General features: G+C 38.0%; 1 protein-coding gene across 1 annotated transcript in view; it reads right to left on the bottom strand.

Moving 5' to 3' along the window:
* Positions 1-19782, bottom strand: part of cpne9 (copine family member IX) — a gene marked incomplete at its 5' end in the record, with an annotated part of 83463 nt that overhangs the window by 31985 nt on the left and 31696 nt on the right. Inside the window, 5 exon segments of the mRNA XM_014025511.1 lie at positions 1232-1307; positions 1652-1693; positions 8110-8214; positions 10651-10754; positions 11809-11872. Coding sequence (XP_013880965.1) covers positions 1232-1307; positions 1652-1693; positions 8110-8214; positions 10651-10754; positions 11809-11872 — 391 coding nt within the window.

Here is a 19782-nt window from a genome sequence, read left to right as displayed (position 1 = left end):
GTGTGTGTGTGTGTGTGTGTGTGTGTGTGTGTGTGTGTGTGTGTGTGTGTTTTCTACAAAACAGATAAGAACTTGTTCTTCATAAATAATTCTGTTTCTTCTTTTCTTTTTGTTCTCCTATACTCCAATTTAGCTCTGAATCTCACCGTTATACAGAGGAGAATAAAAAAATGGTTTATTTGAAAGAAAATCAGATCTGAATGCATGGATAATATGACTGTGGAAATATTACAACCTGCACTTAGGGTCCAACATCTACAGATGCTACAGACCTAATTGTCTAAATCTACAAACTAATGGTTCAAATCTGTCCAGCTTCATTTTAAAAAGTGTACTCCAGTAGATTAAATCATAAATGAGGGGGTGGCTGCTGAGGTGGGTACAAAGTGAGCCAATTGGCAGGTATGATGTAGCTGCAAGTGGGCAAGAAAACAATGTTCCTTTCCTTGAACACACACTTGCAGGCCATGCACTTAGTTGTGTTTACCAAAAACCGGTCGCTCGGAACATGACCACACAGCTTGCTGTTCACTGTGACTCTGCAACAGAAAGTTTGTTTATTTTATCCAAACGTGAGCTGCCAACTAGTTTCCAACGTGTCACAGACCAGTTAGATACTAGAAACAAGTAGTGTGCTGACATTGCATGTTTATTTATTTATTTTTGTAAAAGGTCTTCCTTAAAGAGGGGGAGTTACGTATTTTTCAGGCACATAGTTCAATTCTTCACCATGATCAAGTAACTGTTATCTTCCGCTGTTATGAAAATGCTGTAAAAATTTTGCATCAGTCTGTCTAACCACCTTAAAATTGGCCTCTGTCTCTTTAAGAACCTCCTACCGTTTCAGAAAAGGTATTATTTCTAAAACAGAAGAACTCGTGATTTTCCTCATAACTTCAGTTAAGAGAAGATGTAGCTCTTACCTTTACATTGGTCAAAGGTCGCCTTCTATGAAGGATGACCAACTAACTAACTATGCCTTTTAAACGGGCCTTTGACCATCTTGCATTGAGATCTGTTAATTCATTATATCTCAGCTTTTAAAACACCAGAGCTACAAATAAAAGCATTTTTACAAAGAAAAGGTCGTCATGTTGGGATGTGAGATGCGATTTGTAGTGCAGAATTTTCTGAGCTTTAGGAGAGTGCACGGTAAAACATTCAACTTATCAACTAAACTGGACTAACAGGGGCAACGTCAAAGAGGAACAACGAGCATGTTGTAGTTTACCTCGTAGACGTTAAACTGATTCTGCCCCCGAGACAGCTCTCTGTAGCTGGTGGTGAACTCTCCAATGAAGTCGTGGCTGCAGACAGCAAAAAACAAAACAAAACAAACAAAAAAAACAACATAAAACACCCACACAGACAAGCAAGCATGAAAACAAATTTCACAATCTGAGAGCAATTGCTCTGACTTTCTATCAACATTTCGCTTTCCATCTCAGCTCTAAGAAATCCTCCAATCCTGCGCAGCTGCTGTCCTTCCCAAAATGTTAGGTTTTAGAAAATAAAAGAAAAAAAGAAAAGCACACTTCTTCACATTTTTTACCTACAAAATCTACGCATGGCATTTAATTCTTTTTGATGTTTTAGAAAACCAGCGTGAAAAATAGGGGTATAGAAAATTGAAATGGGCAAATGCTTTTACCTTCCATCTCGATCCCAATCATAGACGTCTACTTTCACAGTCCTAAAAGAAAGAAAATAAAAAAGGAGAGAGAGTGAACATCACTTGCGAGATGTTCTTTACCACATCATCTTCTGTCAATAAAGAGAACAGCAAGTTCTGTTGGAAAAAAAAAAACATCTTTCCTCTCCAGCTCACCAGGAGCAGATGGAACAATTACTTATTCACTGAATAAATAATACAGCAGACTGAAGTGGATTGTTAGCGCAGTGGGTACAGTTATTATCTGAACTCCGTGCTCAAACCAGTTTCCATCCGGTGAGAACGAACGAACAATTTCACACGAAGGAGCGAGTGATGAATAAAAGATCTCGACTTTGCATGTATTACCATGCCAACGGTCCGATATAAGGTACGTTGTTGAGCTGATGTGAACGACGCATCTTTTGGCTAAAGCATCTCAGGTTATTGAAAGTCATTAGCATATCAAGCGGGGAACTGGTTATACACAAAGTCCTTCATGTTAAGCGCTTTGCATCATCTGTGAGACCAAAATAAAGACTGTCCACAGTGTTGTAGAAAAAAAACATGACTTTAAACTTTTTTTTTCTTTCTGGAGGGGTTGAAAGTTGCCCTTTAATTTTCCAATATTTGTAAGCACAAACAAACTCTAATCTCTGGCTTCCAAAGAACCATAAAAGGGATGAGCTCTTGACTCTACTGAACCTGCAACAGTGTGCTCAGAGAAACTGTCATTATGAAATTAAAATGGCCTGCTAGACCGTTTATGCAGCTTCTTCAAGAACAAAAGCACTGACTGTGCATACATTACTCATTGTAACATCTGTGATTTTGGGCTTGAGAAATTCTGACGCTGGTTTAGGTTTTGTTTAGCAGAAATTTAGGTTCAAAATTATTATTTGCCTTAACGAGGCCCGTCCCACTGGAGGCAGCCTTAATGTATGTTTTTAGGCTGAACTTTTCATACATGCAACTGCAGAAATTCACAGCTACCTGGTGGAACTAGTTGAAGATTGTGTGCAATATTTTCTTTATTTTTCTTGAGCCTTACATGCACTTCACATGTACTTATTTATTCTTGAGATATTTTGAATATTTTTATAATTAAAGTGCAATTATCCTGTCTTTATTGCTGATTTTTACTGTGCTTTTAGAAAGTTTCTGAGTTTTCAACAAGTCTAGTTAATGCACGCCTCAAAAACATGTTTTTCACCTACATCACAATTGCATATATTTATATAAATACTTACAACATATTCTTATTCTAATTACTAAGAACCAAGTACAAGGCTTTTTTTTTTTGTTTGTTTTGACATTGCTCAAGATTTCCATGTGTCCCCACCCCACTGTTTAGACAGAGGGAGACTTTAAGTGGCCTGAGGAGGTTGTGTTAATCTTTGCATGTGCAAATAAATTTTCAAGTCTATAACTGAATTGGTTTCTGGCACATAGTTTGGGCTTGTACTTTGAACAGCTGAAAGGCTGGTTTTGATCTGGTTTCCTATTAGAGGTGTACATAGAGCAGGGGTGGGCAATCATGGTCCTCGAGGGCCGCAGCCCTACATGTTTTACATTTTTCCCTGCTTCAACACACCTGATTCAGTCACTGAACTACCTCTTCCAAGTTCTGCAGTATGGAGGACCGAAACTGACATAATTAGAAATAAAAGCAGAAACAGATAAATGAACCTTTAAGTAAATAAATACAATGAAATTGTACCAAATAAATTAAAATGAGAACTTTATCTCATGTTTTATAATTTAATTGACCTTCATATTTATTTTCCAGCTTAGTTCCAATAAATTATACATTTTAACACATAATTTATTAATGTTTTTAATACATATTTTACATATTTTTCCTTTTACTTGCACATGCATTTGTGTCTCTTGAATGCTTAAATTGAATTATTTTTATAATTTTGTCCAACGAGTCTTTTTATTTCTATGTGTTGCATGCTTCTGCTGCCGCAGTTTAGCTTAAAGTTTAGTTAAAAATAAATGCACAGGTATTTTTTTCCTCCTTGCCTTTGTTTTAAAATAAACTTTAAACTTTTAGCTAAACCGAGGCAGCACAAGCATGCAACACATAAAATAAAAAGACTTGTTGGGAAAAAAATATAAAAATAATTAAGTATAAACATTTAAGACACACAAATGCATGTACAAGTAAAAGGAAAAACAATTAGTTTATGTTTTAAAAACAGTAAAATTTTAATTTTCTGTTAAAATATATAGACTAATTTATTGGAGCTAACCTGGAAAAAATATGAAAGTCTATTAAAATATAAAACAGGAGATAAAGTTCTCCTTTTTAAATGTGTTTGGTGCATTTCAAATGTATTTATTTAGTGGTTCATAATTATGCTTTTATTTCTAATTATGTCAGTTTTGATCCTCCGTACTGCAGAAGCCTGATAATCATCATTCATATCAGGTGTGTTGGAGCAGAGAAACAAGTAAAACCTGCAGGGCTGCGGCCCTCCAGGACCATGATTGCCCATGCCTGACATAGAGTATATACTATCTATGGTTTTAACAGACTGTTCAAGCTCAGACTCTTCAGTATAACCATCTGATACAAAAGTAGTGCTCTGCATACTAGGGCATTCATTCAATTGAACTACAACTATTATTATTATTATTATTATTATTATTATTATTATTATTATTATTATTATTATTATTATTTTAGGTTAAAGTTGTTTGGAAAGCTGAAATCGTCTTTTGAACTGAATATCTTCTGGTTAGCTGTTATGCTGCGTTCACACCGAACGCGATTTCAGCTTCAAAATCGCAGCCAACGCTGAAGTTTGAAGCTCGTGCACTTTGAGGTCAGACGCAGGTCAGCTCTTGAAGCGCTGCACGGGAAGAGCCTCCCCGCCCCTCCCTCCTCTGTCGGGCTCTGTTTAATGTCGGACGAGGAAGTGGCTTTGCTTTATTTACAGAGAGCAAGAGCATGTCACGTTCATCAGATAATTAATTCATAATTAATTCACCAGATAATTCAGAGACATTCTGAGTTTCATCACCCAGGAGCTGTGGGAGAGGCTCACAGCTCGCTTTCAGGACTATTTTTGTCCCGAGTCCAGTCTGATGAGCCGCTGCCACGCATTGGTGTGGATATCTCCTGTCAGGACACCGACTGCAGCACTCATTTTCAGCTAAAGAGCTCCTCTCCATCTGTTTCAGGTTAGTGGACATCATTCAGTAAACTGTCCCGTCGGGAAATATGTCACTACGTCACACAGTGGAGTCTCTCTGATTGGTTGACGCGGCGCGTCGAGCTGCAAAAGTTCAGATTTTCTAACTTCAGCTATTTGCGCCTCAACGCGTCGAACACTCAGATCGTTCAAATCATTCAAATCGCGCTGCTTTAATCGCGCTTGAGGCGCCGCAGCACTTCCCGACGCTGCTTGAAGCGCGTCCACCATAGACTTTGTATGTAAACCTGATGCTCCTGATGCTGAAATCGCGTTTGGTGTGAACGCACCATTAGTGTCATGCCTCCAGCAGCATTTATTTCCGACTCTCCAAATTGAAGTGCCTCCATCTGCTTCTGGTAAGATGTTGACTACTCGTGATCACTGAAAACAACCCCACTTCAAAAAAAACTATCCCTTTTATGTTAGAGTGGATGACTAAGAGCTACCCCATTCCATGACAGGAAAGTGCAGAGCAGATATGGGTCTTATCTGTATGTATCGGTTTACCAGAGCTGATTTTCTTCTCACTCTGAATTGGAAGCAGCTCTGATGTGGGCTGATTTTCACTCAAATGGGGTTCTAAATATATTCAATAATTTGTATTCTGTTTGCAAGATGGGAAAAATACTTGTGTGGTTCTGTGAGCTATTTGCACGATCAATGTAATTTAGTATCCAAAGCCGCATCTTTTTCCCTTTATCCCAGTAAAAGCGATGCCTATATTTTTGAATTACAGCTGTTATGAGGTTTTGCTCTTCCACTTCCATTTGAAGCCTTGCATCTCTCTCTCTCACACACACACACATATACATACATATATATATATATATATATATATATATATATATATGGTATTGTATAGAGTGTCTGCAGCTTTTACGCACACAAAGCACGGTCCAGCCTGATTCCGTATGTATGACACGGTGCTGCGTGAAAACTGAGTCAGTCTCAATAACACCAGTGCTGGTCCCTGGGACACCATGACCGACTGCTGGCATTATTCTGACTGCCCCAGTAACAGGTGATGTCATCCACTGAGAAGGTGCCTCGTCTACATGGAGGTTTTCTTGATTCTCCTTTGATCGGAGTAAATCGGTCACCTTAGAAGCCCAAGACCACGTGTCAAACTCAAGGCCTGTGGGCCAAATGTGGCCCGCGGGTGACTCCCGTCTGACCCGCCAAGGTAGGCACCCCCCCCCCAATTATTTTTATTTTTTACTTAATATGAAAATTGTTTTATATCAATAGGAAATTATATATTTACCTCCGCCAAGGGCAAGGTAATATTTTCGGTCACGTATGTCCGTCTGTCTGTCGTTCAGTCTGTGGACAATTTTACTCAAAAACTTGTGGACGGATTGTCATGATATTTACAACACATGTGGGTACTGGGCCAAGGAACACATCTTTACATTTTGGTGATTTTCCGGATCACGATGCGGATACAGGAATTTTTTTCTTTTAACCCTCTGAGATCAGCAAAGCTGTGATGCTTTCACAGGGCTTCTGTAAAAACCATTGAGCTGGATTGGACAGCACGGACTTCAAAGTTTATAAAAGTAATGTTAAAACCACATTTAATGATGAATAATTTTTGCCATAATGTGCACATTTACAGAATGTTTTGTGACCAGGAAGTGCGTGACTGCACCGTGAAACCCATTTTTCCCATTTCCTTAAACCAGGGGTGTCAAACTCCAGTCCTCGAGGGCCGCTATCCTGCATGTTTTAGAGGTTTTCCAGCTCCAACACACCTGATTCAGTGATTGAATTAACTCTTCAAATTGGGCAGAAGCCTGTTAATCACCCAGCGATCAAAATCAGGTGTGTTGGAGCAAGAAAACCTCTAAAACATGCAGGATAGCGGCCCTTGAGGACAGGAGTTTGACACCCCTGCCTTAAACACACCACATTTTCGAAACAACCAATCAAAACAGTTTCTCGCTACCAGGCTTGTAAACAGAGAGCTGCCGGGCCTCAAAGTTTGGAGACGGGGGGAGCCAGAAGCACTTTATAAAGAGAGTCAAACCATTACAAACTCATACAAGGGGATAAAACAGACATTTTACATGGTGAAATGTGACTGATGAAAACTTAGGAGCTTAATCCCACACCAGTTTGATGATGAATAACGGTGACAAGTCTGACTTTTTTCTCACATTGGACTCGACAGAGAATAAATCCCGTGCATACTGCTGCTTAAATGTTCACTACGTCAGAACTTATTTGGCAAATGTGTTTCCATCTCTGCTTTTATGCATTAACTGTTACAGGATGGGGGAAATTGGTCTTGGCGGATGTTTGCACTCTCTGAGTGCTTCTAGTTATGTTATAAAATGCAACAAACTAAACCAGGGGTTCTCAATTTTTTTGGGTCTGTGGACCCCTTTCAAGGGTGAAAAATTTCCAGGGACCCCCTCATAAACCCCGTGCTGTTTTAAAAATAATGGTGAAAAATTTCCAGGGACCCCCTCATAAACCCCATGCTGTTTTAAAATAGTTTACCTCTAATTTTAACCCCCTAAAAACATGGGAATATTATTTTTGCATAGGTTTTAGTATGTTTGTTTTTCTAGTGCATTGTTACTCGTATGCATTTTTTAAAAATAAAACCAATTTTGAAATTTATTTAAAAAAATTTGAGGACCCTCAAGATGGGGCTTGTGGACCTCCCGAGGTCCTGGGACCCCAGTTTGAGAACCTCTGAACTAAAGAAATTTAAAAGGTTGTAGATAATAATACTTGCCCTGCCCCTGAGCTGTTGGCTTTATTTCATTTAGCTGAATTACACAGTATCACTGTTTTGAACTTAGCTGCTTTACAGCCAGCATTGACCATAAACTACATTTCCCATAATGCATGTTGATTATTGGGAATTCCCTGTCTTAAAGTGTGAGAGTTCAGAATTCAAGATGGCAGCTGCTCACCACAACTCATCAGTAAATAAAACTCTTACTTTTACTTTTAATAGTATTTTTGTATTATTCATTTCACATTTAGTCAGTTGCACACAAAGTACTTCTTAATGTTTACAAGAGGATGTTAAAATGCTGTTTTTATGCAGGAAATACCAGGTAGAGCTCAATTATTGTTTGTTGATGAGGAACGTGACGTTTCACTTTTAGTCAAAGTTAAACATGAAACCATAACGTTCCTTGGTGAAAAGGAGTTTGACACCCCTGCCCAAGACCATCCATGGGAAGTTAAACTGATCAACAGAGCTTTAAGTCCAGTTTAGTAGTCTTTCCCAACCTGTCATAGTCACCGTTGCAGAGCGCTCTAACAGGGATGGTGAAGGGCTGCCACACCGGGTTCAGCGTGTTCTTGATCACCTCCGTCTTGTGGCAGATGGTGAACCTGATGGGAAAATGCCAGATGTGAGCCACCCGCCCCCAAATGGGAGAGTGCATTTATATTGCGCTCATCAAACCTGCAGAGATAATCATCCAGTGCAACTCTACATAAAGCTTTTACAGTAGCGTGTAATCGCTTAAACGTATCTGGGCGACAAAATCATTGCCGAAGAACTGTTATTGTTACAGACAGCTCAAAGAGGCACATCTGTGAAAGACAGCAAAATAAATAAAYAAAAAAACTGAAAAAAGATGAGCCCTGGTTTGTTCTACAAGCTGAATTAGAGGTCTCAGGCAGCTGAGATGATTTATGAAAAAACTGGGCTGTGAACCAGATGGGATAATTGGTATGATTGGATGGATGTACTGAAAGTATAAACCTCAGTTTTTTTTTCAGTGGGGACGGCACCACAGTCTTCCTCAGTCCTCTTTCAGCTTTACACCATGTAACACCAGTGGATTTGCTGAGAGTTTGGTGCTTCGATCAGGATTTGCTGTTAGTAATGGTGGCACTTTGAGATAATTGCCTGAAGTGGTTTATAGCAGCAACTCCATCCTGTGGCCCTTAAAAGCTAAACAAGCTTCTATTACTTATCTTTTTTTTTTTACTTAAATTGATGTAATATTTGATGCTATGGAGCCTGTGAGTGGACATGGGAGATTTTTTTTCTTTTGCGTTCCCACACAAAAGTATTGCATGGGAACACAAAAGTCATTAAACACTGTTGTGCCTGCCGGTTTAACAACAAACTCACATGTTCACCATTAGCGAGTTAGCCTACTGCTTTAATTCAGCTTCAGAATGAATATATCACACAACTACGCATGGAAGTATGTCATACGCCGATATTTTAATACGGTGCAGCCACGCAACATCAATGTGAATTTCACAAACTGTGGCGACACATCCAGTTTTGGTGACTGGATATTTCAAAATAAAATTCTGATTTAATTCAGTTCATATTCAAAACAAACTTTTGTGCGGGAACGCAAAACAATATTGCGAATGAATGCAAAGGTATTGTGAGGTAACGCAAACGTATCGCGAGGTAACGCAAAGATATTGTGAGGTAACGCAAAAGTATTGCGAGGTAACGCAAAAGTATCGCGAGGTAACGCAAAGATAATGCGAGGTAACGCAATAGTATTGCATGGGAATGCAAAAGAAAAAAAAAATTCACCCATGTCCTCTCGCGGGCTCCGTATGATGCAGCAGTGATGTAGAGGGATCCTGAGTATTTTTGCTGCCATGTTTATAATAATGAACGTGTACGTTTTGAATGTCTTTTCCATGTTTGAACTGTTTTTTAACATGTCTGTTAGTTTTTTCCTTTTAAACAAAGATTGTTATTTGCTAGTCCTCCAAATATGTGTTGGGAATCAGCCTCGGTTGTATTTTAGGTCAGGATTTGTAAACCTGTTGAGTTGTAGCAATCTTAATGGTTTTTTAAGGTCCGTTATCTGTGGCAGCCATAATGATATCAGTGGTTCATGAAATGTTTTGCTAACAAACAGGTAACAATGATCAATACTGAAATATTCATACCAGAAAGTTTTGCTCTAAAATGCTAGTATCAGAAATACTGATACTTTGATACTTCAGCCATTTCAGGTAATGTAGCCTATATCATGAACAGAAACAAAGTGGAAAGTAACTAAACTGTTGATTTTTTGTTTAAATCATGTGTTTAAACGGAACTACTTTTTCTTCCGCCTGGAGAATGTGTAAGTACAGCAGCAGGTGCTCAGTCTGTAGATGTTACATGTTATTATGTTCTTGTAACTAATGAAGATTTAAGTAGTTCTTAATAATCAAACAATATATTTTAATGGTTTTATAATTTTATTTCATTTTTATTGTTAAAGACTATTTATTTTGTATGATTGTGTCCCCTTTTTTTCTGTTGAATTAGCTGAAGTATATGGTAAACGATGATGCTACAACAATACATATGAAAGAGGATTAGGGCCACTGGAAAAAATAAAGAATTCTGACATTTTTCTAATCCTGAGAAACAAATTCTGACTTTAATCTCTCTTATTCCTAGAATAAAATCCAAATTCAGATTTTTTTCTCAGAATTCTCAGATTAAAGTCAGTTTCCGTGGCCCTAATCCTCACTTTCGAGTTTAAAAAGGATAAAAAATTACCTGAGGTAGTTACTTGAAATGCAATACTTTTTTTTGTTTTGTTTTGTTTTTAGATTTACAGGACACATTCGGTGAATTTGCACAAGTAACGGATCAATATCACCAATATCAGCCTGAGTTTTACTCTGCATCAGAATCAAAAAGAAAGCCGGTGGTAATGAACATCAATAGAAACAGTCAAAAACATGAAATATCTAAAATATATAGTTTACGCTCGTAATAACCTTCAGTGAAATTTGTGTTAAAAACCCGAGCGAACCCTCAAGCCCACCCCCACTGCTCACACTTACGTTCCATCCTCGTTGCTCCGGTAGAAAACCAGGAAGGGGTCAGACTTTCCAAAGAAGTCCTTCTTATCCAGCTTGTTGGCACACAGCTGCATCGTAGCAATATCCTGTCGAGGAAGACGAGCGGATGTCAGCACGGTGACGCAGCGCCGTCTCTGCAGCCTCTTCTCTTTAGGAATTCATTTCTACGCTACAAAACTCAGAGCAGGACTCTGCAACTCTTTTTGAAACCTAAAAAATCTCATAGAACGGGGCGTAATAGGTAGTGTAAAAAACAAACAAACAAAAAAAAACATGCATTATGCAGATATAAACGTAGAGCTAAACTTCAAGCAGCAGCAGTCGGATCACTTTAAGGGTCCCATGTATGTCAGAGCCTTGGTTATGGATTTTTTCATATAAATTACACATTTTATTAGTGGGGAAAATAAATCTTATTAAGGGGTGTCTGCAATAAAGACAGAGAGGCAGAGGGGAATGCTTCATACATATGTATGAACGGCTGCAGCAGTTAATGAGGAGCTGTGCTTTCTTTTCCTGCTACAGTGTCGAGCTGCCTGGGTCAACAGAAGAAGGAAGGAAATAAGGAAGAATATATAGACTGATGAATAATTAGACCTCTTAGTCGATTTCTCCTGAGGGAGGGCATCATGGGAAACCCTAAGCTTGCCATTGACAGCGTTTGGATCTTGTTAGGGGCAAAACCTCCCCGAGTAGCAGCGGTAAACACAGCTAAGATAAGCCTGTTCATACAATGGTCTCTGGAGCGCACACGGACACACACACGGCAGCAGAAGGGAGAATCGGGACGCTGCTGGATGCTGCTAATATATGAATGTGCAAAACCGGGGAAGAAAATCGCTTCATAGCAGAAATCCAAGCAGTTTGTCTCAAATCCATTTAGAGCAGCAAGGAGAGGTCTGACAAACCAAATACGATGTGCTTAACCTTAAGGGAGAGTTGGGATGGGGCACAGACTGGTTATCTGTTTCAACCATCAAATGGTTTTTTCCTGTTCTCTGCCAGTGTGTGCACGTGGACGGGTTTGTTTGTGTGTGGAAGGACCCAAATGCAAAGTGCTCGAGAACCGTCACAGAAGATAATTATCTGTCTAAGTTTGGGTGGTGTTGCATTACCGCGCGTGTGTTTGTGTGTACTGACCCTGCAGTTACTGAGCTCCTCAGCAGTCAAGATTATGACTCCACACTTCTTCCCCGGAATCCCGCTGAGATGGCGAGGAGAGAGAGAGAGAGACGTGGGTAACTGTATTGAGGCATGAATAATAAAAGTGCAAAGCAGATGTCATTCAGAGCCATAAGCTGTTCCTCTGCCAGCAGACGCTCACGCGCAGGGCCCCGCGCTCACCCTCTAATGGGCGAGCCATTTTTAAAAATGGACACGTGGAAATTAGCTGAAGTTCCCCGACATCGTGTTAGCTGTCACACTAAGTACAGCTGTTTCCTGTACGAGCGCTCAGGCAGCCCTGTCAAACTCCATCACCACATGTCAGATGTGGTGACAGATGAGAAATACTTAGCTTGTTTCCAAGGACTGTTTATATCACTTTCTGTCTCGGCTGTTTTTTCTTTTTTATTTATTTATTTAAAATATTGCAGAATTTACCCAACCTGTTCATTCCTATTGTTTTCCAGCTACTTTCTACAGTTTTTATTTTTTTTCCCCCCCAGAAAGTCACCGGTTCTGAGGTTTACATTTTCCTTTTAAAGATGAAAAATACTGTATATCAGGGGTGCCCAAACATTTTTCCTGAGCAGGCCAAAATTAAAATCAATCTGAGGGACGCGGGCCAAAAGCAATAATATAAGAAATGCTTAATACTTCAGCAAAGTTGTTTAATTTTTTTATGATTAAGCTAGCAGCCAGTGTGGTTGCCCACATTCTTTAGTTTTTTGTTTTTCAGCACATGGACACGAAGAAAATTCAACGTATGCTCAGGCAGCAAAGACTCATGGGATTTTTCATAATTTAAAATTTGAGTGTATGTGGTCTTATAAAGTGTGCAAATCTATATATGGACTTAAATATAATCTAAATGTCTCTTGTAGTTACTTGTATTTTATATTTAATCTTAACATAATTACAATCTAATAACCAGGACAACTGCTGGTGGGCCAAATCAAATTGCTTGATGGGCCAATTTTGGCCCGTGGGCCCCACTTTGGGCACATCTGCTGTATATTTTTTCTGCAAAAATGACCCTCTGAAAGCTAAGTGCTGAATGGCTTTGCTGAAATAAGCTGAAGAAATTAAAACATAGTTGTTAAAATAATAAAAGAACACTAGCTAAACATTAAGAGGAGATAAACACTTGAAAAAGCCTAAAATTACAATAAGTTAACTAAAGCTACTTAAAACAAAATGCTAACTATAAGCAAATTGAAACAAAAAGGTTTGTTTTAAAAGTTAAAAGCATCAAAACAGTTGATTAATATGGACGCCGAGAGCGGATGTTTTCTGCAGATAATTTTTTTCCATGGTTTTCCCGTTATAACTCGTTATCTCGAGATAACCATTGATATTTGTTACATCACAAGAAAACCATGGAAAAATTATATGTGGGAAACATCCGCTCTCGACTTTCGTAGTTTAATGCTAAAAGTGGCAGAAAGCTAGCTGAATGCAAAAAGAAGCAGAAGAAAGCAAAAATCTTCAAGCTTCAGCAGAAAAAAAGAAAAAAAAAGAAAGTTTGCTGAAGCAGATTTCTTATGTTGAAATAATATAGAAAAACTTAAATGAGGCAAAAACTTTTGTACACAAAACTTTAAAAAGTTTCAAAAGCAAAAATGTTCTAAAAAACAAAATTGGATCAATCTCCCAAATGACCTGATTTTTTTTTTAAATGTGAATAACGGAAAGAAAGAAAAAAGTTAGATTGCAAAAACCATGCAGGAAAAAAATAAAGCAGGAAAACACTTTTTAAAGGTATGTCTTAGCCAACCAAATATTATTTTAAAGGTTTTTTTTCTGCTTCAAATGACATAATTTGCATTATTTTTTTTCCATAGTTTGGCACCAACACATGACAAAAACACATAATTAAAAGAGCAATTGTCAAACTAGTGTCTGGTTAGACCAAGTTTGGTACAAATAAAAAGGCAGAATAGTCATGTTTCAGGAATACATAATTATTTTTAAAAACGATAAATATTAATGAAGAAGCTCTGCAGCAGCAGATATAATCAAATTATATGCTGCATGAGATTTCACACTGATTTATATGAGGAGGGAGGATACTTTGTTTTGCCTGAAGTCAAATATTCTGGTAATTTACTATATTTCTATTTCATTTTTTAGGTTTTATTCACCAACTCTTTTTAATTTTTTAATTTGTATTTTTTAATCCATTTTTAAATTATTTTTATTATTACTGTGTCCCATTCAGGCACAATAGGTGGGTAATAAACATGCTTGTTTTGATGTAGAAAAAAATAGCAGTGACTGGTTAATACTGTGGGTGACAGCTGTGCTTTTCAGATTTTTACAAAAGGAAAAAGCTGTAAAAAGGTAGACTTGTAGCCATGGTGTGACTGGATTGAAGAGCTTTTTTTTCCCAGGATTCTCGATGAACAAAGCATCATTAGCCAATGACTGATTCACTGTGTTATTAGTGATCTAAACCTCCACAGGGTGGTTTTAATGGCACACAATGACAGAAAAAGGCAACAATTACGTTTGGATTTAAAATTTTGTTAGAAATTAAAAGTTATATTTTTTAGCTGTTAAATATATTTTGTTGTGGACTTGGAGTCTCTAGGAGTGCAGAAATGTTGAATTATGCAGCAAAAATATATTTATTCTGTTTGGGTCAGATTTTTCATCCTGTTCAGTTTTCTCTATTTTCTACGACGTTTTCTGAACTATCACGTCAAATTATCAGCAATAGAATTATCAAATAAGACCTAAACAGAACTCATTTCTAGACAATGTTAAATTCATCTCATCTTAGTTTTATTTTTATTTTTTTCTGGAATAAAAAATCCACATCTGTTGCAACCGTTGCCTTTCCTATGAGACATTGCAGGTGATGAAAGAATGAACAATGGGCCTCATGCAAGAACATGTTCGTATTCTTATCCTAAATTTCTCTTACTTTTGTTCGTACAAAGGGTTCGTACGAACATGTCACGTCAGATTCAACAAACTCTTCTATCTTCAGGAAAAGTGTGTAAATGAGCTGCGTAAATTCACCTGTTCTATCCAGCTGCTCGTGCACGCGAGAGGAGATTAGCATAATTACCACCCCAAAAACACCATATAAGGCTGTGTTTCCTGCCTCAGATATCAGGAAGTGTCCATTCATTCATGAGAAATGACAGCGAAAATTATAAAGAAGGAGAACTTTACGAGTTCAGAGATTGAAGTCCGTCTGTCAGAGATCCAGAAAAGAAAATCTGTCATTTTTAGCAGGTCAGCTGTGGAATAAAAAGAGCTGCTAAAAGTATAAACAACTGTGTTAAATCATTTTCATTTATTCAGAAGACACACCGTCGCGCACCGTATTTTACTAAATAATAACCATTTCTGTGTTTTCTGAAGTCAATTGTCATTTCAGAGCTATAAGAAAAAATTACAAGAGCAAAATTGATGAGATTTGGGGGTTTATTTGCATCCCAAATCATCTTATTTTGTCTCCTTTTTTCAGGAAGTTTTCAAGGTTACAGCTTGTTATTGTGCTTTCACTTGCTTTTGTTTCTCTTCCATTAAATTTTACCCTGAATTCGAGGTTATGACAACAAAGTGATTGTAGAAGGACAACATAACAGATGAAAACCCTGAACAAGGAACAAAACAGTGCATGTGTTTAAACCTGATGGAGAAAAAGGAAACTGAAGCAGACTGAGGTTATTAGAGAAAAATGGGTGGATGGTTTTGCAGACAGTGATGGATCAAACCAAAGAGCTGCTTTATCTCACAAGTTAAATGAAAGAGTAAAAAACAATGATAAGATTAAACAAGAAAACAGTAGTTATCTTAGCATGCAGCCAACATTAAACTAAAAATTAGGACATTAGACACATCTGATTACACATGAAAATTCTAATAAAATATTTGGGCGGATTTCTTTGCACTGAGTCTGTAGAACATAGTCTATTTGTTTTCATATGACTATGAAAAGAAACAGGAACTTGCTCTGTTTAATTATGACAGATGCATTGTGGTGCTTTCAAGTGCCAAGAACAAGTAACCAGTTCACCAGCGGGGGGGGGGGGGGGGTAGAGCTCTACAGTTCTGCATCGGCAGGAACCGAGAACCATCGGCCCAAACAATGTTTGCTCACAGTTCCTCTGCCAAAAATTTGGCGAGCCAGTACCCACAGCAGCCGTGGATTTATCTTCTTGGCAAAGCTGTGGGGAGTCTGGGGGGCAAAGGGTGCACCAGCGCCCCCTGCTGGATGCCAGGGGAACTGCACGACCCAAAACAAACAATTTAAGGGGAAAAAAAAATAATGAAACCTTATTTTGTGCGTCCTCCATGTTTAAATTCCAACAGATTTTTGTAAATCTGGTAGCCAACATAAACCAGAACTCTTACATTATATGTGTGCAGGACTGTTTTATTTTGAAGTCAAATATGGAGCTTATGTTGCTTAGTGCTTTTAGCTTTGTCACTTGGAATTTGTCAAAACATACATAACAATTGCCTAAAGCAGGGCTATTCAACTGGTGGCCCGCGGGCCACATCCGACCCACGAGTGACCAAAATTTGGCCCGCTAATTGGTTTATTCATCTCTTAAGTCCAAACCCCCAGTTTTCAACTTTAATTCCTATAAGTCCTTTTAGTTAAACATGGACTTGTTTGGTATCTACAGAAACGTCAGAGTCTTGGGCTGGTAAAAATAACTTTTCTATGAATATCTTAGACAGTTAAAACTACAAGCAGTTGAAGATAAAACTATGAAAGTGAAAATAAATTAGTTTACAAATTTGGCAATTTAGAGATGTCAGAATAATATTAGTGTTAAATATGAGGCATGTTTTTTTATTTTTTGTTTTTGAAATTGTTTTATCACTACATTTATTACATAGGGTTCTGTATGTTACATCCATGATTAAATGCAGCAAAATAAACTAATTCAAAGGTAACAGATCTTTGTAATACTTGGTTTATTTACATAATGACTTTAATTGCTGGACGTTTGGCCCTTGTGCCGTTGGTCTGCAGTAACTGTGACCCCCGGAGCAATTTAGCTGAACAGCCCTGGCCTAAAGGTTGACCATTATTAAAGAAAAGAAAAATCATTTTTCATTTGGGTGCTTATAGGGTCAAACAAATTTTCACATGATCACAGCATCCACCAAACTGAAACATGTTCCCATTGCTGCATCAACCTGAAGGGGTCTTCTCAATGTATAGCTCATCTACGAGGTTGGACGTGTTATAAAAGCTGAGATGCTAATTAAAAAAGAAAATGTTGTGCAAAGGGATGACTTTCTCTACTCTAGTTTGGATTGGGTTGTTGGTACCAAGTGAAGAGCTGTTTAGGAGCCAGAAGAGTTGGCTCTTGAGGGTGAGCTGAGCCAAATGATCTGGATCTCACACTGTAATTCACATCACTAACACGGGCTTTGAAGCTACGATATGTACAGTAAGACGTAAATTATATTATCTTTTAATTCAGGGAAGACATTGTTAATTTCTCCTAAACAAAACCAGAATTTGTATTACAGAAGCGTGACCCCATAATCAAGGTGTCTGGGTGATAAACTGGCTCGCCTGCAGTCCAGAGCTTCACTTATTAAAACCAAAAAGAAAGAGTTATGATAAAGTTCTGGTGTTCCTTGATAAAATGCAGGCTAGAATTTTAAACTAAAATCCTCTTATGATGAGAAAAGATGGAGTAACAGGGGAAAAAATCTGAAACTAATGCATTAAGCAGAACTTCTGACCAATGTTAGTGAATATTTCAGCTTTCATCCAGTTCGGTTTTACAATAAAAAGAATGCAAAATAACAGCCTCATCAAAACACCACTGACACAAGACTTATTGTGCTTTGATATTAAAAGATTAAAAAAAAACCTCTGCTGGACAGAACTGACAGAAGATGAAAACGGGTAAAAGAATCGGCCTTGCAAAGAAAAAGAGCCTGACTTGAGGACGAGGAGAAAAGAGAAGAGGAGCGTGTTAGTCATTCACGCCTCGTCACTTAAATCCACAGCCTTGCATGACGTACTTTTCTAATCGATGGATTCTCTCGCTCACGCTGGCTCCCCAGCTGCAGCAGGCAGCGAGAGTGAAAGAATTATTTATGAATTTACCTACACAGTGTTACCAGCTGCACACCCGCCGGCCAGGCCAGCGGAAACACAAAGTGCTTGGACTGTGGAGCCTCTGCCCGAGCGTTCCCTGCTTCATACGGCACAGTAAGAATGACTCGCTGTTCTTCTGCCCGACTTTACAGGCGTTTCTCCTCATCGTGAGCTGCGTTTAAGGCCACAGAGACTTGTTCGATGTCAGCACCATTATTGCTCTGAGCTTGAGTTATTTGATTGCTTTCAAAGAACTCTTATTACGCCTGATTTGGAACTTCTAAGTCTTCCACAACAAAGATGTAATATACCATGTTAGTGAAGCAACGCCAGCAGCAAACGGGTAAAGAGAAACACTAAACCGAAGCTGCTATTTGTTGTTTACATGATAAAATGTTTTGTTTGTTTTTGTTGTTGTTTTTTTTTTTACAGAAGACTTTACTCAAGGAATTATAAATGGGAGTATTTTGGTAGAAAACAGGAATATAGTACTATAAATGAAAATAGCATTTCTGATTTGCATTCAAAACAAAAGTCTCACGTGATAGCTAGGTCTCAGCGTATGTGTTGGTAATTTCTTTCAACAACTACAATAAACTGACCTAGCATTGTCATTTTTATTTATTTTATTTTACCGTTATTTATTTACCATTTATATTTGCTACATTTAATTATTAGTGGTGGCCATCTTTAGTTGTCTGGACTCTAAAGCAGGGCTATTCAACTGGCGGCCAGTGGGCCACATCCGACCCGCGAGTGACCAAAATTCGACCCACCAATTGGTTCATTCATCTCTTAAACTTAAACCCCCGGTTTAAGTCCTTTTAGTTAAACATAGACATGTTTGGTATCTACAGAAATGTTCTTGGCTAGAAGCTGGTAAAAACATTTCTATGAATATCTCAGTTGAAACTACAAGCAGTTGAAGGTAAAACTATGAAAATGAAAAAAAAATGTTAGAAATTTTTTTGGAGTTGTCCAAATAATATTTGTGTTAAATAGGAGGCACAATGTGTTATTTTTGTTTTTGCTAGTTTTACTATCACTACTTTTACAGGGTTCTGTTTGTTGTTTTTATGATAAAATACAGCAAAATAAAATATTTTAAAGGTAAAATATATTTGTAATACTTTGTTTATTTACATAATGACTTTAATTGCTGGATGTTCGGCCCCTGAGCTGTTGACCTGCAGTAACTGTGGCCCCCAGAGCAATTTAGCTGAATAGCCCTGCTCTAAAAGGTAATGAGTTGAAAATGTTAGTGATGTGTGGATCAGTACTGAAATATCGATACCACCAGTTCCAGATCTTTCTGCTCTAGAAAAAAAATACTAAAATCAAAATGTTGGTGCTTTGATACTTCAGTCATTTCAGATCATGTACATCATTAACAGAAACACAGTGGAAAGTAACTGAACTATTGAAATCTTGTCTAAATCAGGGCTATTTAACTATATCACAACATGGGTCGGGGTTTGGGAGCCTGACATCCAGGGCCGGGGGTGCCCAGTAATGGTGGTTGAAACACTGCAGCAGTAACAGAACAAATATTATCTTTTACTTTTGAAATTTATTTTGTTCTATTGAAACATAAATTTGAAATTTACAAATGGTTTGAAATCTTTTTTTTAATCAAATTAGGTTATAAAGAAAAGAAAATACAGAAAAAAAATTTTTTGGGAGGGGGGCTCATTGGCGGGCTGGATGTGGCCTGCGGGCCACCAGTTGAGAAGCCCTGTCATACATGGTTGGAGGGAACTACTTTTTCTTCCGCATGGGTAATGCATAAGCGCAGCGGCACGATCAGTCACTCGGTCTGTTGATGTTACAGATTCTGTTTCATGTTAATAGTTAATAATAATAAT

Source organism: Austrofundulus limnaeus, unplaced genomic scaffold (genome assembly GCF_001266775.1).
Source record: "Austrofundulus limnaeus strain Quisiro unplaced genomic scaffold, Austrofundulus_limnaeus-1.0 Scaffold481, whole genome shotgun sequence".
Classification (NCBI taxonomy): domain Eukaryota; kingdom Metazoa; phylum Chordata; class Actinopteri; order Cyprinodontiformes; family Rivulidae; genus Austrofundulus; species Austrofundulus limnaeus.
The sequence above is the reverse complement of the archived record's forward strand: the minus strand, read 5'-3'. Positions and strand labels throughout refer to the sequence as shown.